At 42.8% G+C, this 27,419-nt stretch overlaps 1 protein-coding gene across 5 annotated transcripts; it reads right to left on the bottom strand.

Moving 5' to 3' along the window:
* Positions 1 to 27,419, bottom strand: LOC121324382. Of its 5 annotated transcripts, none has more exons than XM_041266145.1 (10): positions 27,195 to 27,419; positions 10,565 to 10,604; positions 8,578 to 9,872; positions 5,954 to 6,016; positions 5,359 to 5,652; positions 3,108 to 3,143; positions 2,844 to 2,876; positions 2,386 to 2,403; positions 1,238 to 1,337; positions 1 to 426 (listed from the first exon to the last, which is right to left on the bottom strand). In XM_041266145.1, exons 1-10 carry the CDS (start codon positions 27,301 to 27,303, stop codon positions 315 to 317), a joined length of 2,100 nt encoding a protein of 699 aa, XP_041122079.1. In that variant the 5' UTR covers positions 27,304 to 27,419; the 3' UTR covers positions 1 to 314. The 5 variants fall into 5 exon arrangements, 3 of the variants coding, with proteins under 3 accessions (XP_041122079.1, XP_041122080.1, XP_041122081.1); XM_041266146.1 differs by having other exon boundaries at positions 2,844 to 2,882; positions 3,114 to 3,143; XM_041266147.1 differs by lacking the exon at positions 2,386 to 2,403.

Here is a 27,419-nt window from a genome sequence, read left to right as displayed (position 1 = left end):
AGCAGAAGAAAGGTGTTTTATTTGACCTACATAAAGTACAGCACAGTAATCAGGAGCCTGCAGGGCAGCGGATGAGTTCCAGGTTTCTTTTCAATGGTTTTCTGCAACAGCCCTTGTAAGGCGAGGCTCTGTCTTTCTTTAATTATCAGGATTGTTATGAGGAATTTAAGTCTATAATGTTTACTCAATAATTACATTAGTAATGGTAGTATTACATTAATATATGTTGCTTAATGTTTAAAAAGGATAATATGGTTTACAGAATGCTAAAAAAGGGAAGTACAAAAGCATGCGTCATAGAAAAAAATGAGTAGTTAAAAGTGGGTTTCATTGTTCTGGCACAGCCCATTCCCTGCTTCCTCGTCTCCAGAACTGGCTCCCTGGTTCGAATCCAGAAATCCATTGCGGGTTTCCTGCGGCTCATCCCTGAAATATAAAAACATAATGTCAATCAGAAACTTTCCCATAACACACCTTATTCAGAGCTTGTGGCTTCTGAATGCTGTGTGTTTTAACCAGGTGCCTAAGGCTGGGGACTGTAGCATTGACATGGGATATAGAAAGCCCTAATTTTGTTAGGTGGGTAAAAATGTTACAGAGCAAGTGAATAGCAGCATATCTTCTTCATTTGAATTGGAGAGAGAAACCAGCCCGATCTGCTGTATCTACTTGTGTTTTCAAGCAGTAGTGACCCTTTAGCACAGGTGATCACTGACAATGCTGGTGTTAATGATGGTAGATGTGATTTCTGATCTGTCTATCTCCTTTAGCACAGATGATTACTGACAATGCTGGTGTTAATGATGGTAGATTTCTGATCTCTCTGTATCCTTTTGTAGCAGGGAGAGATCTGTGCTGACTCTGCTGGCGTGTTCACGGGCTGCAGGAAGAGGACGGTAGTCGCCCAACAACCGCCTTTGAGTCATGGCAGTGACACGGGGAGGTGGGAAAGTGGATGTGTGGACTTTCCCCCTCTCTGAATGGCTGAGAATTTGGCAACACCGCACAGGTGCCCAGTTTTATTTCAGGGTGTTATTTTCTCTTTAATCCCGCAGATGGCGCAGTGGGACCTGTCATAGCACTGTCAATAGAGTGTAAGGCCACCATGGGCAGCCATGATTCAACTTGATGAGTCTGGAGTCAATTGGCTATGGGAGTGGATGAGTGTGCTACAGCCTGCTGGCCCTAAACTAAATCCCCACAAAACACACACACAACTAACACTTCATGTACTTACATGTTCTTCTTTTGTTGACATTTTGCAATCCCAGCTAGACCTACAATGGCAAGCAAGGCAGTAATGCCAATACAAACTAGAATGCCAAAGTAGGTGATGCCTGGAATTGAGAAATACATACAGTCATGCAAGATGCAGTTTTGTCTGACTTCGTCCATAACATAAAGCACAACATTTACTCCAGACAAGTAACTGTTTTCTTTGTCTATTCTACTAACGCTCAGAATGGACTTCAGATCCAATGCACTGTGAAACGGTGGCAGTCAATGCTGTCTGAGTTCTATCTATTTTCATGCCATTATTTTCTGGTCATGCACAGCCTCAAGTTTGCATCACACAAGGGAGAAACTGTTATATGAAATCCACCGGAGTGTCAACGTGAAAAATAAACTCCGGAAAACAAAGAGAGCAAAAACCCAGTGTCACAAAGACGGCCAAGTGGGCGGCGTCAGAACCAGGAAGGAATGAAATATACAAAGACGATGATGTGAAATGAAATGATGAAGACGCCTGTTGGCGCCGGTTTATTACAAAATAAAAGGTTTAAACAAACACGAAAACACAGGACACGGCACTTTACGCCAAAATAAATAGACAAACAAAAACAGACTAAACTTAACAAAACGGTGCACGGACAGACACACTGACAAACACGGCGAGTTTTAAATAAACAAGTATCGTGCTGGTCCCACCGGCACGCAATAGCAATTGATATATTAAGTTACTCCTTCTCTCGCTCCCGTTCTCCACTCCCGAACACCCAACCACCAGTATGTGACAACGTGCATCTATATATACTATTGTGCTGGGATTCAATTACCAATTAATTATTCACTTGAATCCCAGCACGTGAATTAATAAAGTGCAATTCCCCGTGCTCACATATTACTACATTTTACTTGCACGTGAAGTGCTGTGCAATCCTCGTGCCTAAATACACATATACATTTTTAAACACTCGTGTTACACAGACCCGTTTATATCCCGTGTACCAATGTCTATACACCAACATTTAAACACACCACACGCAACACATAACAGATAATATACACAGGGGCGGGCACTTTGTTACACCAAGTATTGGATATGGGATAATGTTGTTCTTTTCCTCTAGTCAATTTGTAGGGTATTTGAGCTGCTCTACTTACATAGTCTGTTTTTCTTTTCTAAAAAAAACATACAAATAAGAATAAGGTGAGTTTGGTACAGTCAGTGGAGTTTTCTGTCAGTTGATTGAAATTCCTCTGGTTTCAGACCCAGAGAGGAGTTTAAAGTTTAACAGCCCAGAGTCTAAAATCATTCTCATCACTCCTATGCTCCCACAAACACTACCTTCTTACAACTCCACAATCATTCTGCTGGCAATCGGTTCTACTTTCACTTCCTGTGCAGCAGGTATTAAGACCCTACCTGAGCCTCAAACCCACTTTCTTTCTGTCCTTATACCTGCTGCACAGGAATGGACAAACTAACAGCACAGCCCCAGAGCCACACCTCTGGAAACGATCTACAAGACTGGCTTCTTCAGTGCACTTCAATCTGCATCTGACTAAACAAAACAATGAAAAGAAAAAAAAACACATATTTGTAGATATTTCCTTTTTACCTTGATCTACTGGCACATGGGTGGCATTCTGGCCTGGAAGGAATTGAAGAGAGCTTATCATTTTCAAACAACCCCAGTTAATACGGTGCTTGAATGGCAAATGTGGTCTGGCTGTTCTGATTATATCGGATTCTCAATACAATGCAAACTGGAAACAAGATCAGCACAGAGAGACTTGGAAAATGGTTTGCACTTGGCAGCTGGCTGTCAGGTGTAGCTCATATACACATTGTAACCCTGAGAAATACAGCTAACACAACTTACCTGGAAACTGGTCCAGCACAGACACAGTCACACATTCTAGGGGAAAAAAGAAAAAGACAACTAAAGTAACTTGAATTATTCCCTCCAAAAAAAATAAAGTGCGGCATTAGCTGCCACTACATGCAGAGATTTCAATGAATAGCAAAACAAACTGAAAAGTTGTGGTTCCTACAGCAATGCGAGTGCTGGATCAGTGGTTCCTACAGCAATGCGAGTGCTGGATCAGTGGTTCCTACAGCAACGCGAGTGCTGGATCAGTGGTTCCTACAGCAATGCGAGTGTTGGATCAGTGGTTCCTACAGCAATGGCAAAGCGTTTAGATCACCTAGAACTGCAGGACTGTGAAGAATTAAACAATAAAAAACTATGAACATAAATTTAGATCTTTTATCATGTAAATCAAAGAAACTGCAAAATGATATCGCAAAAGTCCATCAGTAGCCATAATAGTAGTACAGTATATCACGTTAAGATTTCAAAATGTCACATTTTTCAAATTTGTCAGTTTTTCATTAAATATATGGAAAACTACAAAGTGGTATGTAATTGAATATGTTAACGTAACATTACTCAGCAGGTTTCATTTGACTTTATGAAGCAGAATTAGTTCATTCTGTATAGAGGGTGATGCTAAGCTATTGGCCATAGCTGTACTACTGCTATTAGGTGGCACTAGAGTAGCGCACATACACATCTGTAGCATAGTGAGAAGTGTGGCAGGATTCAGTGCGAACATCAGCAGAAAACAACTTATTATATACGCCATACAACCTCAAATAAATCCAATTATAAAATTGTTTGGATAAATTAAACACCGTGATTGGCTAAGCAAGATCACATGGCCGTGCAGTAAGAATTGTCTTATGCACGGTATGGGTGAATCACTTCTGAAGATCAATCAATTTCCTTGGATTTTTTTTTTTTTAAATCTCGATCTCTTCAGCCATGGCGATAGTTCCTGTAAAGCCGAGGGCTGAATTACCAAATTCCACCGGACTGCAGGACATAAAGTCAAGGTGGAGATCATTGGAGCTTAACAATGAAGGGACAACAAAAACAAACCCTAGGTTCACACTGACAAGAACATGGCATAAAAGTATTATAATGAAGTTTGGAGGAATAAAAAATAAAAGGTGCAGAGCACGATACACTGTACTAGGGAAAACTTCAGCTTTACTTACCAAAGTATATAAAACATGAACAAAAGCAGTTATATTTTGAGTTTTTCAAACAGCAAAAAATATTTACTAAACAGTAGTAAGTTTTTCAAGCAAATTTGTAGCTTCTAAAAGTCATGGTCCAGTGGTTAAAGAAAAAGGGCTTGTAACCAGGAGTTCCCCGGTTCAAATCCCAGCTCAGCCACCAACTCACTGTGTGTGACCCTGAGCAAGTCACTTAACCTCCTTGTGCTCCGTCTTTCAGGTGAGATGTTGTTGTAAGTGACTCTGCAGCTGATGCATACTTCACACACCCTAGTCTCTGTAAGTCGCCTTAGATAAAGGTGTCTACTAAACAAATTACACTATGTAACACAATTTTTGTTCCTGGGTAGTAAGTGTTATTTCCTAATTGCTTATGCCTCAAAAGTATAGAAAATGGATATTATTCCCCACAAACTTTGCTTTTGTGACCAGGACAGTGATATTTCAAAATATCGATATCTGTAAATTTACAGTAATCGAAAATCTCGAAAAACTACTAACTTCTAAATCTTTTGTAGTCATTTTTGTATTACTTTAGTATAAATACATGTTAATTTGGATTCATATGTTGTTTTTTTCTGACTTTATGTGAACGAAAAGACATACATTTGCCTGTTTTCCCACTGGAAATAGTGATATTTTGAAATATCACTGTCCTGGTCACAAAAGCAAAGTTTGTGGGGAATAATATCCATTTTCTATACTTTTGAGGCATAAGCAATTAGGAAATAACACTTACTACCCAGGAACAAAAAAAAAAAAAATTGTTACACAGTGTAATACAAATTACTTACTTAACTGTAACTATAACATACTTTCTTATTTATTAATACCTGAACACTATTTTTCAATGAAAAGTCATTAGCACAGAATTGGACACGTTCTTTGCAGAAAATCCATTTCTCTCTCTGCATATTTTAGGGCATTACTACAGTTTTCCGCGTGGGATATTTAATACAACCGCAAAGGGGCTGAACAGAAAGGGGAGCAAGGTGCTGTTGACTTTATCAGAGATAATGCATTTTAACATTGTAAAGAGAAAACATTACCATTAACATTGAGGTCCTGACTGTCAGAATGCCCATGTACTGATTCTTTCACTTCCCAGGAGACTGTGTATGTCCCTTTGTTTTTTACAGACACTGCTGGGAAGTGCAGAGTAGGGTAGAGAGATTCATTGAAGCACAGCTGCAGACCAGAACAGGAAACACAGGAGCCAGCCAAAGCATCGCTAACACTGAGATGGCAGAGGTCTTTTGTCTTATGACTCACACTGGTCAAGCCATTCACTTTGTAGGGGAAAAGGAGGGAAGCACTCTGTCCAATACATGCATCCATCAATTCTAAAGAAAAACAAAGAGAAGAGAGAGCACCACACTTACAACCAATCACAAACGCACAGCCTAGAGACCTCTCTTCAGCTCTAGCGGCTGGACAATTAGAAACACCTGCCATAACACTGTCAATAGGGTGTAGGTTCACATGTAAAGCCAGGACTGGTCAAAAGTGTTCAGGGAGGAATAAATGACCATTCCATGAAAGAGAGGCGTCAGTTCTTCAGACTTCCCACAAAATCATGTATAACTAAACTAAACTAGCAAAGAAAGTGCTTTTCTTAAATAAAGTTATTTCAAAGTTACTCACCCACAGGAAAGATGCTGCACAAAAATACCAACCAGGTTAACATAGATTTTGTCTTCTTTTTAACTGGAACAAAAAAACACACAACATAAGCTACAGTGAGATAGACACACACACACACACACACTTGCGTTCATTATACAAACATAGAAACTCAGTTATCATGACTAAATCTAAATTATCAGCTATTCAACTAATTAGAGATAGTTTATCAGTTTATTATTTAATATTATCAATAGAAATATATTAAAACTATGTGCACAATTAGACTCATGCATCCACACAACACACACCTATTAGATGCAGATACATTTAATACAATTTAATGAATAATAATCGACAATGAAAATCATGTTTTTTTTATCATTATCCAAATTAGCAACCCTTATTCAGCTGAATGCTTGTAATCTGAAAGTAGAATGGTGCAGACAAGAAGCAAGAAAATGTTTAGCGGGTATTCAATTCTTATGAATGTTCACTTCTGAGCTCAAACAAAGGAAACTATGACTCAATGCACTTACTAGAATGTGTGCATATACTACGTGTGTGTGTGTGTTCATCCTTGTACTTTCTCATTTCCTGTGTCAGACTAACAATATAGAAAGTATGTAGCTGTTGTGCAGTGCATGAGTGGATGTCCCTAAAAACAAATAACACAGTGATACCGTTGCTGATGCCAATAAGGGGAATGCATTGTATTTGCTTACCCTCCCTTTAAATATGTATTATCAACATTTAGTGAGTTTTGGTTCATGCCGTTCACTATTTTCGAGGTAGTTGTGATGGAGCAAGGTCCCTCACGTTGTAAAACCTGCAATGGATTTCTTTGGACTTTCTTTCCTTTTAACCAAGTGAGCACAGCCTAGAGACCTCTCTTCAGCTGTAGCGGCTGGACAATTAGAAACACCTGCCATAACACTGTCAATAGGGTGTCTATTAAAACAAATATGTAACTGCACCAAAAAAACAAAAACCAAACCAAAGTGTGTTACTTACCTGTTGAGTGTAATCCAGTGTCTTTCAGGGGGGAGGTTCCTGCGGTTCAGCGTGAATCTAGCTGTATTAAAGTAAACCCTTCTCTTTCTTTCTGTACATGCGTATTTGCTGTAAAACCTTGTTTGATTGTTAATTTCCCCGAGTTGTATAGAGTAGAGCTGTCCTCCATTTTGTGGGATGAAATGAAAACCCACCATTTTAGGTTAAGGAGTCTTTTGATACTTCCCTCAGTGCTGAGTCCTTTAGTCAGGGCAGCACCATATAGTAAATGTAAAAGGGGAAGCATTTACTCATTACTATTGCTTGCTTAAAGCACTACTTATTTGATCAATGCGCTTCCCTGCGTAATGTCACACAGGCTGGCTGGGACTTTCACAGTACTGTATGAAAAATCAAGCTAAAGCAGCCAATCAAGAAGGAGTGTGGTAACCAAGTATTCCCTGTCCATTTTCCTACCTCCTATTAACTATATCACCACAGCTTGTTCTTGATTCTGTGGTGTTTTACTCTTCAATTTCGAATATGTGGATATCTTTAAGACAACACTACAGATGAGAAATTGTTGCTGCTTCCTGGTTCCTAATCACTTCCTGTGTTGTAGTGCAAACTCACTCCAGTGGTCTAGCCGCACTCAGACCATGTGACCTACGGCACAGGTACCAGGATGCAGCAGTTCATCTGCAGTGTTGTAAATGAAATACTTGTATACCCAAAAGATTTTAAGCACAATAAAAGGGAGACCAGCAATTATGTTATACATAGGGCTTGTTTTTCATTTTTTATTAATTTCATTTTTCTGTGCTTTTTTAATTTTTTTAAATGTAATTTTAGTCTTATTTCAGTTTTATGTAAACTTTTTTCGCTTTTTATGAACCATTTAAAATTACTGTTTTCAACTATGTATAGTAACTCGACAGTACTTGCACACTTCAATTGTACCTTCTTTCCTTTGCTGTCTTCCACAATGAAATCCCTATGGTCACCTGCACATTCTTCTGGGGTTTTGTGTGTCTAGGCATTCTTTGCATTTCACCACAATTTGCAATTTTGTTTTAAATTCCTTGAGCGTGTAAATATAAATCGAACTGTAATATAACTTTAAATCTCACGAGAAAGAACAATCCTCCGTTTCTAATTGTAATCTCATTTTAAATCTCGCAAGTAAAACAGGTTCAAAAGGCAATGAATCGCAACAGTACACCCAGTACTGTATCTACAGCCAAGACCCACCCCTTGTTCACTGTATTTTTCACATAGCTTTTTATAGACTACTGATAAATCCTCTCCTGATCACTCGTTTTATCACCAAACTCCTCAATAATGCAATCCAAGTCATTATTTTATAACTATAACATCTTTTCGATGATGTCGGACAGGGTCCGACATTGGACTTGAAAGGGAAAATTGTAATGTCGGACCTGGTCTGACATAGGACTACAAAGGGCTAAAAAAAGGGTTATCCAATACGGTCTATCTTAAACAAGACTTGCCCCTCTCCCAGATTTGAATGTCGATGTATTAAAATGCTCTCAAACACATTTCCAAAAGGGGGGGAAATGTGGCCCTTCTTAAATATCACATCAAATCTATTATTTCATATCAAACTCAGAAGCATGGAATAAATATCTCACCTGTAGGCTTGGATTTATTTTTACTCACAGCAGAGTTACGGGGGCCCACAGTGTTAATCAAGGGAATCGATGACTTCTTTGACGGTTCTCTGTTTGGGATAACCGAGCGGAGGCGAGTGACGCCCCGATTATCTGTAGCATCAACCACAAGATGGTTCAGGTTAGCAGGAGTTGAAAGGTCAGCAGGAGTTGAGAGGTCAGCAGATTCTTTTTCTGGGGTGCAAGCCACGTTTTTGGAAACAGTCGCCTTTGGTCTTTCTTCCCAAATTTTTTCTCCAGCTACGGTTTTCTCAATCAGAAACAAGGGTTGGTTCATCAATGCTGCCACAGGAGGAGAAGCGGTAAGACTTGTGACACTGGAGGGGCATACTTCAAGGCAGGCGTCTGAAACGGTATCTTTGCGAAGGGAATTGTTGGTCATAGGTTGGCTTTCACAGACACTAGCGGCAGACAAGATGCTTTTGTCTTTAACGGAATGTCCGTCAGCCTGTAAACTGCTCTCAGAAAGCAAGCAGGAAACCAGCATTTCGTTGTCCGGCTTTGACATCTCAGGATTGCTTCCTTGGCTTCCTGCCTGACTTTCCCAAATTGCAAAATCTGGTTCACTGAATGTCTGGGACCAGGTCTGAACCACTCCGGAACAAGGAGGAATTTTGGAAGAGGTGCCTGCGCAGGAACGATTGTGATTGGGATATTCAAGTTTGTCAACATCAGATCTGCTTCTAGGATACAGAAGGTCTCCAGTACCAGCAGGAGGGGAGGAAAGCCCTTCAAACTGAGATCCAGCCATGTGGGTGGTGTCTTGAATGGGAGCCCAGATATTGCACCCAGACTCCTGGCTCAAGGCTTTTGCTCCTGGAGGTGCATCGTGTAGGAGACTATCTACAGGCATTGTCTCTTGGATTGGACTCACAGGGTCAGACTTGCCTTCTGTCAATTCAAGGCCACCGCAACCTTCTTGGAAGCCTTCCAGACTGCCTGACTCGGAACAAAACACCCTTTGACCTAATTGCTCAGGTGAATCACTGGAACAGACCTGCTTCGTAAGAGCACTGGTTTCCTTACTAGCGGTTCTGGGGTTGGCTGAAGTTTGGACTGGGAGCTCCAGGACTACAGCGCTTGTGAGTGAGATAGCAATGTTTTCTGCTTGTTCACAGCTTTCCATGATAATGAAGGCCCCATGGTCGTTCACAATGTTTCTCCCGGAGTATTTCAGCTCATAGGATGACCCTGGCTTCTTGTAATGGGCTTGTAGTTCGGCACAGTCAGGATCTCCCTTGATTATGTTGGCCACCCTGGGGATCAATAATGACAGATTAATGGAGCCATGTCATGAAATTCAGTTTATAACTATATTTCCCCTTTAAAATGGCACAAATTAACTACAGGCTAACCCTACTGCTTCAGTAACTGTTACAAATAATGCTGGTTTAAAAGATAGAGCTTCAGTGTTAACTGTCCAGTCCTTCATTGCTCAACATCCCTTTACTTACACTGCACTCTCACTAGCTGTAGTCACCCACCACACTTACATCACAGGCAACAGCACTCTGAGAAAAAGAACCAATTACAAAAATAGAAACTGCTCAGGAAAGCAAAACTAAGAGTCAAGTCTGACCATAGATTAGTTTGAGGCCCTGAACAAGTGTGAAGTCTGAGATCTAACAGGTTAAACATTAAAATCAGGGCTGAGGAATGCTACCAAAATCACCTGTGTCAATGAAAGTCCCTCTCTGCCACTGCTGTGCTGTGTTCTCTGTTTCAACACACTCTACACTAAGAATTGGAAATGGTTAGGAGTGAAATGATGAATCACAGCATTCACACAGTGCCCCAGGAATTGGGTTTAGCAAAATGTTTAACAATACTGTGAATTTTCATCACAACAGACCATGCAGTTCCTGCCTGTTATTTGTAACATGAACCTCCTCAAATGTACTGCACTCAGCCTGTATTACAGAAACAGTAGATCAAGCACAGCCAATACCTGCACTCTGTAGCAGCTCTGTCCAACGTGTGCGCATTCACTGCAAAACACAAAAAAACACAACACATTACAATTAATAAAGGGCTTACTGATTTAACCATAGAGTTTCCAACAGGCACGCATTTACACGGTTTCACATCCATGCAAATTAGGTTGATCGCTGCATGTGATCGCTGCAGCACTATAACGCTGTGCAAGCAGAACAATTATAAACAAACAGTAATGGGGAAACACAAGATCAAAAACAGCAAAACAATGAGAAAGTGGTCAAACTGTGGCTGCAAATAGTTCTGTCTGACAGAAGAAAAAGCCAGTTAGTCGGAGAGCGTGGTCCAGTCTGAAATGTTAAAGATGGAATGGATTAAATTTTCCTTGCGAGTCCTCCCAGCACCTTGTGGAGTCTATGACACTGTGGAGGAGCTGCCGTCGTCCCGAGAGCCAGAGAGGGAGGAGGAGCCGCCGCTCTCAGAGCCCAGAGGGGAGGAGCTATGGCCCAAGGATGCCTGCCTTGCACCGCCCAGGGATGCCACGCCCACTCCGCTCAGGGATGACTCATTTGTATCGCCTGGGGTTGCCTGCTGCTCCGCATCGCTTGGGACTGCTGGTGTCTCCTTTTTGTTTTCTAGTGTTGCCGAGGGTCCGCCGCCGCCTCCGCCACCAGAGAGAACCGGGCCGCCGTCGCCGTACTACCTTGGAGATCCGGGGCCCCCTCAACCAAAGAAAGCTTGGGGGCTCCGACATCAACCCCGCCCACCACCACCCACCATAACAGCCCACCCAAGGGACATAATTGGACTCTTGGGGGGGGGGGGGGGGGGGGGGGGGAGTTGGCCGATTGCGGCCGGTGTACGTTGTACATGGGGGGAGGTGTGTGGCAGAGCAAAGCTCTGCCCTTTTTAAATTGGCAGGGATGGGGTTAATTTCCCCTACCTGCCTGGGTTTATTATGGTCAGGTGGCTGGGGTTGATTAGTTGATTAGGTTAATTAACGATCAATCAGCGCCCAGCCACCTGACATAAAAGGAGGCCTCTGCTTCTCATTTGGAAAGGGGGAGCTGAGGAAGCAGGTTGTTTTTTTTGGTTGTTTGGAAAGTTTGAATTCAGTGAAGGCATTGCCCAGCCTGGAAATTGTTACTTTTGTAAGTTTTGCTTCTTTGTCTTTCTTTTTGTGTTTAAATCGCTTTGTTTTGGCCCTTGTGCCCTTTCATTTTTGTTTATTTATAATAAAAGTTATTTTTTTGAACTGCAGTCTGTCTCTGGGCCTCTATTCACTCGCCAGCCTGCCACAGACACATGGAGCACATACCATGTATTTGTTTTTATATCTTTATACACACACATGATGAGTAAAGTATGTTCCTAGGTAAAACAAGCAGCTCTTAATCCTGCTAATAACATGATCTCAGAGTTTATGTTGATTAAAAAACATCTTCATCAAGACAATATGGGGAAGCTATAAAAAAGGCCAACAAAATGCTTGGATATACAGTGAAAAGTGTGAATTGAAATCAAGGGAAGTAATGTTAAAACTGTACAATGCATTAGTAAGACTTCATCTAGAATATTGTGTTCAGTTCTGGTCACCTCACTACAAAAAGGATATTGCTGCTCTAGAAAGAGTGCAAAGAAGAGGGACCAGAATTATTCCAGGTTTAAAAGGCATGTCATATGCAGGCAGGCTAAAAGAATTGAATCTATTTAGTCTTGAACAAAGCAGACTACGCGACAATCTGGTTCAAGCATTCCAAATTTTAAAAGGTATTGACAATGCCGACCCAAGGGATATTTTTGACCTGAAAACAGAAACAAGGACCAGGGGTCACAAATGGAGATTAGACAAAGGGGCATTCAGAATAAAAAATAGGAGGCACTTTTTTTTTTTTTTTACATAGAGAATTGTGAGAGTCCAGAACCAACTCCCCAGTAATGTTGTTGAAGCTGACACCCTGGGATCCTTCAAGAAGCTGCTTGATGAGATTTTGGAATCAATAAGCTACTAACAACCAAACGAGCAAGAAGGGCCGAATGGCCGCCTCTCATTTGTAAACTTTCTTATGTTCTTATGTAAACTTGCCAATATATGTAATAACGCAAGTATGACATACTGAGTATATATATATATATATATATATATATATATATATATATATATATATATATATATATATATATATATAAATATATATATATATATTATTTATGTAAAATTTTTTTAAAAAAAAGTTGTCACATAGGGGTCTAAGACTTTGAGAAATTTAAAGGAATTTGGACTAACCAGTTATACTCCAGAGGTCACTGTTTAGTTAGACAATCTGCCAGAAAATACAGCATTCACGAACTATTTAAATAAAAATAATAATAATTAATTAATAATAATAATAATAAAAAAAAAAACTTTTGTTCTAGTGCACGCCCTCTGGATGCAAATAAAGTACTGTAAAACTTCAATTAAACGCCTCCAGCGTTTATTTACAGTATTTGCCAGCAGACCTGGACTGGAGACCGGTGATTATCTGAGACCGGCGTTTATATTAGACCACATGCTTCATGTTGTTATTGAGAAGCCGCTAACACACAACCTTGTAGCAACATCGTAACTCAACTAAAACATTCCAGCAACTTTGTTAAAAGGTTGTGTCAGTGGGAACTAAAGTAACAGTTTTGTTTTATAACAACATTACATTGTATGTACACCCTCAAGTATAAAGCGAAAGTAGTATTAGTCTTTTTATATGCACTGGTTAACAAGGATAAGGTAGCAAAACGTTGAAAAATGAACAAGCAGAAGTATGAATTTGTACTTAAAAATGGAATTAGTACTAAATTACTAAAATTTGTACTAAAAAATTATCATTGTTAATAATAATAATAATCAGTTAAATGCATTAAGACAGCCCTGTCGATATCACAACCCAGATGTGTAGGCTACGCTTACAGCACAATAATAATAATAATAATAACAATAATAATACAAACTTCTAAATGTTTTTAAAATGAACAATAAAAGCAGCAAGTATCATTATCAAAAAAAAAATTGTTTAATCTCAAACGTGTACATTGTTAATACAACAAAACATGTTAAAATACATAAGAGGTTTGTATCTGGCCTACTTTCAGCACGCTTAATTATCAAAACTTTTAGTAATGTAATAACTGCGTTAAACAAATATGCATTACAAGTAGGCCTACCTTAAATTAGGTTTTCTATTATTATTATTATTATTAAATCCAGTGACTGCTGTGAATAGTGCAGCTAACAACAAGGGAAAGACCTTGTGACAGCATGGAGAGATAGCTGACAGGAGGAAAGAGACCCCATTGGGGCTGGCAGGGGTTAGCTTCCCTGGTCGGCAGTATCCAGCTCTTTGTTTTCAAAGGTAAACAGAATGCTGGAGACACCCACCCAAGGCTTCTAAGAAATTAACGAAAATACCCCTAGAGTCTGCGAGAGCAGGGATGGACGATGACTCAACATTGGATAACACAGTTAACGACTTAGGAACAGAAATGGATATGAGAATGGAGAGTACTTCACAAAAGACTAGTTCAAGATCTGCAGTTAGCAAAGACATGGAACTGCAGGTTTGTGTCTGCGGCTGGAGCAAGGTGACAACGGTCAGGGGTTTGAAGATTCATCAAGGGAAAATGAAATGCTTGAGGGAGAAGGGACAAGGGCCTCGCATTCATCAGTATTTCTTAAGAAGTCAGTCAAGCAGTCAAATGAAATCCAGCAACAGGAAGCAAAACACAGTTCGCAGGATATCAGCAACCCTGTCATAGATGTGAGGAGGACTTGCATGGATACAACTAGTGATGAACCTAATGATCCTTGCGAACCCGCTCAGACAAACCAGAGTAAGAGAGAAAAGAACCTCAATAGGCACAAGCCTGGAATTAAGTGGCCATTAGCTTGTGAGAAAACTGCGTGGGACACAATAAACACAGATCTCTGTTTTACTTTGGAAATGTTAAATGGCACAGTTGAAAAGAAGCTGGATAAATTTGAGGACATAATCTATGCATATGAAAGCGAGAGGTTTGGAATTGAAAAAAGGAAGGAAAAAGTACAAACTATTCCTAGAAAGTCTAGACGGCAGCAGGAGATTGAACGCTTAGTTAGAGAGAGGAGGCAGTTGAGGAAGCAATGGAGAAAAGCAGAACAAACTCAGAAGGAGGGACTCCATCTGTTACAAAGAGTCATAAAAGATAAGCTTGCAACATTGCGCAGAGATGAGCGCCTATGGAAACGCTACAAAAAAAGAAAGAGCGTGCGAGAGCTAACTTTTATCAAGATCCATTCAAATTTGTAAAGTGCGAGAAATGACACACTAAAATCATCTAAGTTTGAGCTGGAGAGATATTTGGTGGAAACACATACAGATTCAAAAAGGCAAGAGCCTATGTCAATTCCTTCAGACATCCCACCTATCAATCACCTGAATACCCAATGGAGGACTGTGCACCTTGTGGAAAAAAGTAGAGCAAGCTGTGAAAAAAGCAAGGGCATCATCATCTCCAGGGCCTAATGGAGTTCCATACAGAGTGTACAAGAGTGCTTCTGGAGTTCTACGAATCCTGTGGAAACTGATGAAAGTGGCATGGGAAAAACAGGTTGAACCAAGAGCACAGCGCCGAGCAGGTGGAATCTTTATACCAAAAGAAAAAGATTCTACAAGCATCGGTCAGTTTCGTCCTATTTCCCTATTAAACGTAGAAGGCAAGATTTTCTTCAGCATTATTTCTCAGAGATTGTCAACCTACCTATTAAAGAAGTGCTTCACTGACACTTCAGTACAAAAACCAGGCATTCCAGGTTTCCCAGGATGCTTAGAACACATCAGCGTAACCTGGCAACAAATTCAATCAGCAAGAAAGGAGAGGAAGGAGCTTCATGTGACATTCCTAGATTTGGCTAATGCATATGGTTCAGTGCCACATGAACTTCTTTGGGTAGCATTTGATTTTTTCAGCGTACCGATGACAATAACAAATTTAGTGAAAGTCTACTTTGGTGACTTGAAATTTAGTTTTTCAACTTCAGAATTCAGCACTACATGGCAATGCCTAGAAGCTGGAATAATGGCAGGATGTACCTTTTCTCCACTGGCTTTTACCATGGCAGTGGAAGTAATTATTAGGGCATCAAACTAGGTAGTGGGAGGAGAGCGCTTGGCTTCTGGAATGCGACTACCACCAATTCGAGCATACATGGATGACATGACAACAGTGACTGCAACAGTAGCCTGCACTAATCAGTTATTGGGCAAATTAACCAATAACATTGAATGGGCACAAATGCAATTCAAGCCTACTAAATCAAGGAGCATCTCTATAATTAAAGGTAAAGTAGTAGATAAAAGGTTCTACATTAACGGTGAGGCAATAGCAACAGTGTCCAAGAAGCCAGTGAAAAGCCTAGGGAGACGGTACTATGGGGATCTAAAGGACACAGTTCATGTGGGAGAAGTTAGACAACAAGCAGTGGAAGGGTTGAAGAGCATAGACAGCAGCGCTTTACCGGGCAAACTAAAACTCTTGTGCTTTCAGTTTGGTCTACTGACAAGACTGCTGTGGACACTGACTGTGTACGAGGTTTCCTTGACAACAGTTGAGTTGGAATTCATGGTAAAGGAATACTGCAGCTACCAATCCCTGCTCTAACCGAGGAGCTTAAGTGCGCCAAAGTCTGACTGGAAATGAGGGAGGTAAGGGAGGCAGCACCTGTGTTGAAAACTGGAAGAAAATGGGGAGCAAAGAAAGCTGTGGAAGATGCTAAGGCTGTCCTTCAAATCTGAGATATTATGGGGCAAGTTCGGCATGGAAAAGGAGGTTTTGGTCTCAGTTCAGCTTCCCCTACATGACACAAGGCAACCCCAGCTCAACGGAGGAAGCTGGTAGTCAATGAGGTGCAAAAGCAGGAGGAGAGGATCAGGTGTGTAAAGGTCATTTCCCAGGCCAAGCAGGGAGAATGGATGAGATGGGAGTGTGGAACAAAGCAAAATCGTCTTGCAAGACCTATGGACAATGGAACAGAGCAGGATCAGTTTCCTCATCAGCATATGATGTTCTCATATCACCCTCATGTCCTTTGTGTTCATCACCTGCAACATTAAGGCACATTTTGACAGGATGTAAGGTGGCTCTTAGCCAAGGACTGTTTACTTGGCGCCACGACCAGGTGCTGCAATGTTTGGCTTTAGCATTCGAAGACAAGTGTAACCTGACCAATAAGTTGCCACCAGTTCCATCAAAGCATTACACACAAAAGACAATATTCCTCCATCCAGGACAGCCACCACCAAGAAAAGGTGTTAAAACCAAGCCTCTCCCAGGACAACTAGAAGCTGCTAGAGACTGGAAAATGCTGGCAGATGTTGGTCAACGGCTTATTTTTCCACCTGAGATTGCCACCACTAACCTTCGACCAGACATTGTCTTGTGGTCTGGATCAGCATGCCACTGATGTTCATCTGGTAGAGTTAACAGTGCTATGGGAAGATGCTGTGGATGAGGCGTATGAGAGGAAGAAACTTCGGTATGCTCAACTAGCAGCTGAAGTGGAACAGCGAGGATGGAGAGTCCGAGTTTACCCAGTGGAGGTGGGTTGTCGAGGATTTGTAGCACACTCTACAACCCGGTTTCTCAGAGATGTCGGGTTCAGTGGCCAAGAGTTGCGTCAAACAGTGAAGAACTTATCTGAAGCAGCAGAAAGGAGCAGCAACTGGCTGTGGCTGAGACGGAAAAATTCTGGATGGGGATCTCAAGCACAATAGAAAGAAAGCAACACTGATATACAGATAATTAAACTGGGCTGAGCTGAGTGGGGGATGGAGTGGGGTGATGCTGGGACGCCAGAATCACTGTTGAGCCCTCTGGAGGTGTCGTGGGCTAGTCGACGAAACACCGAGGGTGGAAGGTGCGCACTTGAAGACCTCAGAGATGTACCCCACTTAGCTCAATCCAGATGGTTGTCATGCTGATGCGTTGGGGAGACCGCACTGGGTTTATCCCCGGAGCCAGCATCACAGCTCTTGTGTGTGCTGATGCGCTGAGGAGGCAAAATGAACTGATCCCTGGAGCCAGCATTACACTTCAGCCATCAACACCAGACAGAAGGATATCTACATCATCAGATGGAAAACAACGCAAATGGATGGAGATGCAGATGGATCACATTAGTTTTTGGCAAAGCAACGTCTTAGTTGGTGCTTAGCTTGACGAGAGCCGAGTTCAAATCAGCATGAAGTTTTAACATCTACTCTCATGTAATGGAAATCATTTATTAATAATCCTGAGTCGTCTTCCTCAGCTTCAATGGCAAAAATTGGGTTTCCAAGCAGATCGACCAAACCAAGGAAAGACTGACATCTAGTGGACAGCACTGGAACTTCACACATGAATGTATCTTCTTCAGTCCTAAACTTTTGCTCACAGCCCCGTCCATGACTCGGTGCCCACGGTGCTCGGTGTATGCGCTGGTCAGTCTACTTCGCGCTATGATGGGCGGGGCTGGCTTCCATGCCTGTGAGGCCTGTGGGACCAATATCTCGTAGAAGGACAGGCACAACACGTGTGCTCGGTGCTGAGGCCCCAACCATGCCGCCTCAGAAGGCTCAGACATCTACTTTTCAGCCCTGCATGCTCATGAATCGCCTGGAAAGAGTCGCACAGGGGCGTTCCTCGTCCCCCGTAGCGGGCTCCTCCTAGCCACGCCTCGCATCGGTCGGATCATGGAGCTTTTAGAGAGGCAGGCCCCATCGGATACGGCTGTGGGCCCCCGTGTGGCGCCCCCCCCACCCCCTGAGCCGGTCGCAGTCTCTGTACCCCCCCCTGACACCTCTGTGGGAGAGCAGATCGACCGCGCCTTCCATCGCCACCTTCTGGGGGGAGTCTGCTTTCCCTCCAGATATGGAGGTCGAGATAGTTATGAGGCTGCCTCAGTTACTAGCGCGCCACCACTGGCAGGGTCTGTGCCCGCGATTATGAGGCACGCGGTGGCATACCTGCAGGTCCCCTGGACAGCACAAGCAGAACCACGACATTCCATGTTTCAACTGCATGACATGGCTCTCCGACCTCAACCCTTCCCAGGTTTCCCCGATTTTATGGAGGAGGTGCGCTCATCTTGGAACCACCCAGCCACAGCACCGGCACAGTTGAGACATAGTTCTCCTTTGGCCTCGCTGGATGGGGCAGAGAAGCTGGGCCTGGCTGGGTTTCCCCCTGTGGACTCCACCATCGCAGCCTTGGTTAAGGCTCCTCCGGTGGGAGGTATGCCCAGGGACCCTGTGTGTGCCCAAACCTGCAGTGCAGGGTAACGGAGACACAAGTCCGGAGGGCTTACGCGGTGGGAGCCCGGAGTACCCGCTTAGAAAACACATCCAGTATGATGGTTGCATACTTGGATGGGATTTTGCGTGACGCCCCACTCCCAGAGCCGGTGGCCACGGAGTTGCGATTGCAATCGTATACGTTGCTCCAGATCTCCGGCCTGCAGGGTCAGACCCTGGGCTGGAGTCTTGTGGGTATAGTGGTCGTATGCAGACAGCTATGGCTGTCGCAGGTGTTGGTGCTTGATGACGATAAGGCCGCGCTGTTGGATGTACCCATATCACCAGGCCACACCTTCGGCCCAGCAGTGGAGGAGATCCTGAAGCGGTCTCTTCGGGAACGCGAGGCATCGAGACCGGTAGCCACATTGCTCCCTCCCCCCACTCTGGCGCGGGGCAGGTCGAGCCGCTGGCACTCTGTTCATGTCGGGGTAGTCACCCGGACTGTGCCAATCCCCACAGCCCTGCCAGGTGACCATAGGCATCGCCTACAGACCTAATCTCAGGCGAGAGGCAGGACCCTCCCTCAGAGTTGTGGACATGGTCATAGCCAGCCCACACAGCAACAACCTAGAAGGCGGCTACACGGTTTTCGCCCTATACAACCACCACTGCTAGCCCCGCCTCAGCCTCAGCCACTCCAGCAGGGCCCCTGAAGGCTGGCGGCCTCAGACCCAATTCACGGCACAACAGCTGCACTGGCACCTCCGATCTGTGGGAGCTCACAACCGTACAATACGGTTACGCATTCAGTTTTGCTTGAGACCCCCTCCTTTTCACGGCGTCATGACTATGTACGTGACTTATCACTTCAGGCCTCGGTGCTCCAGACCTAAGTGGCAGCCTTGCTGGAAATATCTCCGCTTCGCCTTTCAGAGTTTTCTGTGCTGCCATTCGGCCTCTCCCTAGCTCCCAGTACGTTTTCAAAGTGCGTAGACGCTATCCTCGCCCCCTTGAGGCTGCAAGGAGACAGAGTGATGAATTACCTCGACGACTGGTTGATCTGTTCCCAGTTGTGGAAGGGAGTGGTTACCTACACGTTGCTAGTGACAGAGCATCTAGTGAGGCTGGGCCTCACCATCAACGATGCCAAGAGTCGGCTGATGCCGGTGCAGCGCATAACGCATGTGGGGCTCCGGCTGGACTCTACGATGCATGCATACCTGTAGGAAGACAGGGTAGCATCTCTACAGCACCACCTCTCTACATCACCCCCTTGTTTTGTGCCAGCAACTACTGGGTCTGATGGCAGCAGCGGTATCAGCCATCGAGCTGGGTTTACTGTGCATGCGCCCGCTACAGGTGTGGCTCAATGTGTTCCGATTACATCCCAAACACGACAGGCACCGTCGGCTGTCAGTGTGCCTTGCGTGTACGGCAACCCTGCACTGGTGGAGGATTCCCTCTCACCTTCACCAAGGAGTCCGAATGGGAGTGGTTTACAACCACAGGGTGATGACAACGGACGCCTCCAACTCAGGTTGGGGCATGGTCTGCGAAGGCAGAGGAGTCAGCGGACTCTGGTCTGGCCGCAGGACATCCCTGAATATCAATATGCTGGAGCTGCTGTTCCTTGCCTTCCAGCACTTCCTACCCATGGTGCGGAACAGACGTGCTGATCCGCACAGACAATAGATCAGTGGTGGCGTATGTCAACCAGCAGGGTGGCTTTCAGTCCCCGGGGTTGCATCACCTAGCCTTCAGGCTTCTGATTTGGGCTCAACAGAACCTACTGTCCCTTAGGGCGATGCATGGTCCGGGCATGGAGAATCAGACAGCGGACCCCCTCTCAAGGGGTAGTGGAGGACATTTGGTTCGGGAAGACACAGGTCGATCTCTTCGCCTCGGCGGAGACGACACACTGCCCCAGTGGTACTCCCTCCACCGCTGCTGCTGTCCACTCGGCCTCGACGCCCTAGCCCACATATGGCCCAGAGCGCTCCTTTACGTGTTCCTGTTCCTCGAAGCCTCTGCCCCCAGGAGGCTCCCGATCGTCCCGAGGTCTGCGGGATGGAAGTAACTCAGTGCCCCGCAGAGTTATGCCCAAGGTCAGACAACAAATACTAACCGGTCCTGTCGCTCCTTTTTGAGTTCTTCTCTTTGCTGGGGTACATTCCACTAGGTCACTTTATGCCTATAAGTGGAAATATTTTCAAGATTGGTGCCGAATTTACGGTTATGATCCAATCTCCTGTCCCATGCCTGTCATCTTGCAGTTTCTGAAAGATCTGCTTGAGGCTGGTAGATCACCTTCCACACTGAAGGTTTACCTAGTGGTTATTTCTGCTTGCCATGCCCCTGTTGACTCAGTGTCCCTGGGCACACATTTTTTGGCTACCCGGTTTCTCTGAGGTGCGTGAATGTGTGTTTATAGTAATTCCTCAATCTTTTAAACACTTCTATTTCAATATTATTATTGAAAGAACTAATCAACCCAGATATTAAATGATCAATTATTGAATTGTTCCTACATTATCTGGTGACCCCCGAGGTGATCAGACTGATTTAGCACAGTAAGTGCAGGGTTTATGGACATACAGACAAAAATAATTAAACTTGGAATTTAATTTGTAGTAGTTGTTTTCCCTTCCAATTGCGTATAACAAACGGGGTTGGAATTGAACCTTGTGACCCTTAGGGCTGGCTTGGCCTCTTATCCTTCAGGTTTTGGAGAGTAAGACACATGCTCAATGGGAGAGCCTTCAATTGTGTACTGGAGTCCTCTTGGGGACGAAATTCCAAGTTTGGGAACCCTCTCCAAAGTCGAGCGGAGATGGCTCTCTAAGTTCAACGCAATCCGCGTTTCAAAGAATGACTAGGAACCCGAGTGGAGGTCTTAGACGTGCGGGAGACAAACTGGCGAGGTCGTTACCTTGGGATAGAACTCCAACCTCACCCAACAGGGAACGTAAGCACTGGCCTCCCCGAAACACAATTCTCAAACCATTCACTACCTGAGCCCTCTTGGCACAGGTCCAATTCTCCTATTTGTCCGTGGGCTTGTGAGCTCCGATTTATCCTTTCCCGTATTCAAGGCTACTGAATGCTCTTCCACCCACATACTCTAAAGGGAGACCCATCCTAAATCGAGCCACCAATTAATCGCACATAGCAGGTTGTTGCAGTTTAGACTAGAATAGCCTGCATCCAGTAATAGAAGAGTTAGCCTGAACTCTATTGGCCTTTCTCGAAAAGGTCTGGTCAGAGAAAGTCAGTTCTCCTAGTGGTAAAGGAGGTGGCCCAGGAGAATTCTGGTTTTCATCCCTGTGCCAGCTTTTGAACAGCTTCACCGAGCCAATGCTGGGGTACATTCCACTAGGTCACTTTATGCCTATAAGTGGAAATATTTTCAAGATTGGTGCCGAATTTACGGTTATGATCCAATCTCCTGTCCCATGCCTGTCATCTTGCAGTTTCTGCAAGATCTGCTTGAGGCTGGTAGATCACCTTCCACACTGAAGGTTTACCTAACTAAAAAGGTTATTTCTGCTTGCCATGCCCCTGTTGACTCAGTGTGGTATCTCAATTTCCAGTATTGAAAGAGAGATGTTAAATGACTTTGACTTTAGACCAGGCATACTGCTAAGGGTTAGAGACATACATGACACAGGCATAGGCTTGGTCGTGGGCAAGTCATTTTATGATTTTGAATTGAACCTTCCGAGAGAAATCACCTTTTTAGTTAATTTGCTGGTGGTGGAATCAGTGAATGTCTATCGACTAAAAGCTATCTTGAACATCAGGTTCTGGCAGGGTGATATGCATGTGCAGTTAGTCACACCACCTGTGGTTGCGTATCGACATAGTAGTCCTAATCTCTATCTGGTGCCTAATTTAGAAATGTGCAGCACTATTTGAGACATTCATGGCTCTGCCCTAGCAAACCCTTCATTAGGGATATGGCTCAGATATTGTGTGATTTGAGGAAAGATGCTACTGCTGAGAAATGCAAAGTTACTGTGACAATGCCGGGGGGAAAGGCGAAAGCCTGAGCTGAAATAGCTAATGCTCAATGGCTCGTGAGCACCCTGCAACAAGAGCCTACACTGTCGTATGACCACCATGATACCCTTAAGGGACCCTGTGTTACTCACAGTACTAATGGGGTCAGAGTGAAAATGCTGAGGCAACAGTGTATTGCAATAACACTAACAAGCATGAAAGCAGATATATACCAACGTGTGCTATCTTTCTATCCTTTTAGGATAAATATATATAACCTTAGTGTGAGATACACCTATTGTTAGGGTTAGGATACGTATACATATATCTATATAGCAAATGCTAAGAAATTCATCAAGTTTCATTAAAAAGGCTTAATGTGATTTGAATGTGTTATATGTGAGGTTTATGCTGTCGTTCTTGAACTTCAGAAATAAGTTCCCAAACAAAAGGGGGGATGATGTAGGACATATTCCCTGAATATAGTAATACATGAACGTGTATTAGAAATGTAACTGAATTCATTAATGAAACTGTGTGTCTTGAGAAACAGGGCAAACTGCTGTGTCTTAAAAGGGGCCTCTGGTTTGCTGACATACTGAACTATATTAGAGGACTGGTGCCTGAACTGGATTAGACTGAGCGGACAGTTGAATTATGTACAGATAATTCACACATGCAACAACAATTTTAATGCAAGGAAGACATAAACTAGTGATGTCTCAATGGAAAAGTACATTAAAACATTAAAGGGCTGTGATTTTAAAGACTCAAGATACACAAATGACCTCATGAAAGCAGCTAATCAGCAGAGTGAAAAAGACTATAAAAACCACAAGCAACGAGACTGAGGCCCGGGGAGAAGACTGCCATGAAACTTACAGCGACTGTTATCAGACAAACCAGTCTGGGTCTGCTGCACACCAAAAACCCTGCAGTATCAAAAAGAAGCTAGGCCCTGCTACCTGCGCAGATAAAGGTTCAACGAAGCGGACGGGCGCTGTTGTGGCTCCTATATCGAGCACTGGAGACTTTGTTGCAGCTGTTAGTTGAATCTATCGAGAATTGAAAGCTTTGTTGCAGAGTTTGATCCAAAAGTGAGATTGAAGACTTTGTTGCTGAGAGGAGAGTTTGTACTGGACACTTCAAAAGGTTGAATTTTCAAACCAGGCGAACTGTTGAGTATAATTCCAGTTGCATTTTCCTTTCATGGAACTAAATTAACTGTAACACATTCACATAGAATTGAACTGTTAATTATTTAGTTTGCGCACTTTGCGTGTGAAATAACTTTTAGTGAAACTTGATGAAGTAACTATACAGTGCCTATAGAAAGTCTACACCCCCCTTCAAAATATTCACCTTTTGCTGCCTTATAGCCTGGGATTAAAATGCATTAAAATAGTATTTTTTTTTTCATTTATACCCCACAACTTCCAATTGAAAAAAATATTCTAGAAATTTGTAGAACATTAAATTAAAAATAAAAACTGAAATACCTTGGTTGGATTAGTGTCCACCACCCCTTGTAATAGCAATCCTAAATTAGCTCAGGTGCAACCAATGGCCTTCAAAATCACACATCAAGTTAAGTGGCCTCCACCTGTGTTAAATTATAGTGAATCACGAGTTCAGGATAAATTCAGCAGTTCCTGTAGGTTCCCTCTGCTGGGTAGTGCATTTCAAAGCAAAGACTCAACCACGAGCACCAAGGAGCTTTCAAAAGAACTCCGGGACAAAGTTGTTGAAAGGCACAGATCAGGGGATGGGTATAAAAAAATATCAAAAACCTTGAATATCCCTTAGAGCACGGTCAAGACGATTATTAAGAAGTGGGGTGTATGGGACCACCAAGACCCTGCCTAGATCAGGCCATCCCTCTAAACTGACCGAGCAAGAAGGAAACTGATCAGAGAAGCTACAAAGAGGTCAATGGCAACTTTGCAAGAGCTACAGACTTTTATGGCCAAGACCGGTCAAAGTGTGCAAGTGAAAACAATATCCCAAGCACTCCACAAACCTGGCCTGGATTTTACTCAAGAAGGCCCACCTTGAATCCCATTTGAAGTATGCAAAAAAACACTCAGAAGATTCTGTAGCCATGTGGCAAAAAGTTTTGAGGTCTGACTAAACAAAAATGGAACTTTTTGGCCTAAATGCAAAGTGTTATGTTTGGAGCAAACCCAACACAGCGCATCATACCATCCCTACTGTGAAGCATGGTGGTGGCAGCATCATGTTATGGGGATGTTTCTCATCAGCAGGGACTGGGGTACTTGCCAGGATAGAAGGGGAAATGAACGGAGCAAAGTACAGAGAAGTCCTTGAGGAAAACCTGCTGCCCTCTGCAAGAAAGCTGAAACTGGGACGGAAGTTCACCTTTCAGCATGACAACGACCCAAACCACACAGCAAAAGCTACAATGGACCTGCTAAGGCACAAAAAGGTAAATGTCCTTGAGTGGCCCAGTCAGAGCCCCAACCTAAATCCAATCGAAAATTTGTGGCATGATTTGAAGCTTGCTGTCCATCAACGCTCCCCAAGGAATTTAACAGAGCTTGAACAGTTTTGTAAAGAAAAATGGTCAAATATTGCCAAATCTAGGTGTGCAAAGTTGATAGAGACCTATCCCAACTGACTCACAGCTGCGATTGCTGCCAAAGGTGCTTCCACCAAGTATTAACTCAGGGGGGTGGAGACTTACCCAATTATGAACTTTCAGTTTTGTATTTTTAATTTATTTATTTTTTTCCCCTTAACAGTGTGGAGTATGGTGTGTAGATAAGTAGAAAACAAATTATGTGTGTGTGTGTGTGTGTTTCTTTAAGAGTAAACTTGCCATATACTTAATCTATATGCCATTAATAAGCTTAATGTGATATATTCTTAAGATTGTCTGCATTACCTCAGATGTACTGTCTGTCTGTCTGTCTGTCTGTCTGTCTGTGTGTGTGTGTGTGGGAGTGACCAGCTACCTCACAGGCTGCTTGCTGCTGCTGATGTTTGTGTGGAGACAGCTGGTGTCATATTTCAACTGCCTTCTAGTCAAGCATGAATGTAGTGAGGGCTTTTGAATTGTGTTTTGTGCTTAAGAAACCAAGAGATTTACTTTCTAACTTTTCTGATTTCTGTTTATTATTTGTATTCTTAATAAAATGTTACTATTGATTAACCATTCCTTGTGTCTGCGCGTAAATGTGTGTTCATAGTAAATCCTGGATCTTTGGAACACGTCCATTTAAATATTATTATTGAGAGAACTAATCAATCCAGATATTAAAATTATCAATTACTGAATTGTTACTACAAATAAGAAACGATCAACAAAATAATTAAGGAAATTAATTGGTAAACAACATTCACATCGTTATCCCAACCATGCTAAGTTTCTCAAAATGCCTGGCGAGCTGTCAAATTATTTACAATTATAATAAACTTTATAAAACTCATAGTAAACACAGCAATGGTTCCAACTGCTATGCAATCAATCTAATTTCCACCCCGGACTAAATGATATATTTAAAAATTATCAAAACAAATAATTAAAACTAAAAAATATCCTTCCTCCGATTCTTCGGTGTACTGTTAGTCATCTTGAAAGCGCTCCACTAAGAGGAAAACGCCCAGAACACACATCATAGCACCAGATGCAGGTTCAGCAGCCGACATAAAACAGTATGTCGAGTATATCGTTTATATACCTACCTGCAAGAAAACTTTCGAGAATTTCAATTTTCGGTCAGCAGTCAGTGATAAAGAAACAATAGGTACTTAATTAGGCATCTTAAACAACTTCTAAAAAGTCTCATGCATTTCACAAATTTAGCTATTTTGACATTTTTCAGTTAGTGGTTTGATTTCATATGCACAACAAAAATCAAAACAGAAGAAATGCGGTGTCCTAATACTTTTGCACCCTGCTGTATACCGTATTAAACTAATAATAGGGACATGAATCGAATTTCAGATTATATTAACTAGAGCTGATGTAGTGCTGTATTTTGTAGTAATCTATTTTATTTAACCTAAAGTATGTCAATTATATTAATTACGTGAAATGTGACGGACAGTATCACTCAAAAAAAAGTTGCACCGGCTACCACCACGGATTTACATGGAAGAAAACGAAACGATTCTCGCCGGTTCGACTGCCCAAGAGAGCCGAGACTACTTATTTTGTCCTAAGACGGGTCGGATAGAAGGATTCAGCTGCAATCTGCCCGACTCGGAACCGCTCCCGATTTGCTCATCTACTCACCACTTCGTGAAAACAAAATAAAAAACAACATTAACTCCATGACTTTTACTATACACAACGGTTTGTGACAACTTGTAAGAAATTACATTGCGGTACCATACCTTTCGTCTCTCCTTCGATCTTCCGATTCCTTCCTGTTTTTCTTGGTAGGAAGCTTAAAATAACTTTTATTTTTAAAACTAACAAACTTAAGAAACGCAGATAAATCATGCTTTCTTCCACTATTTATTTATTTGCTTAAAAGCCAATGTTCTCGGTTATCGAGTTTAATTTCCGTTTACACCAGGTATAATCTCCCGCAAACGTCTGTGCAATTTCCAGATCAA

The sequence above is a fragment of the Polyodon spathula genome, chromosome 12 (genome assembly GCF_017654505.1).
Source record: "Polyodon spathula isolate WHYD16114869_AA chromosome 12, ASM1765450v1, whole genome shotgun sequence".
NCBI lineage: Eukaryota > Metazoa > Chordata > Actinopteri > Acipenseriformes > Polyodontidae > Polyodon > Polyodon spathula.
Note: the sequence above shows the minus strand (reverse complement) of the source record. Positions and strands in the feature narration are given on the sequence as shown.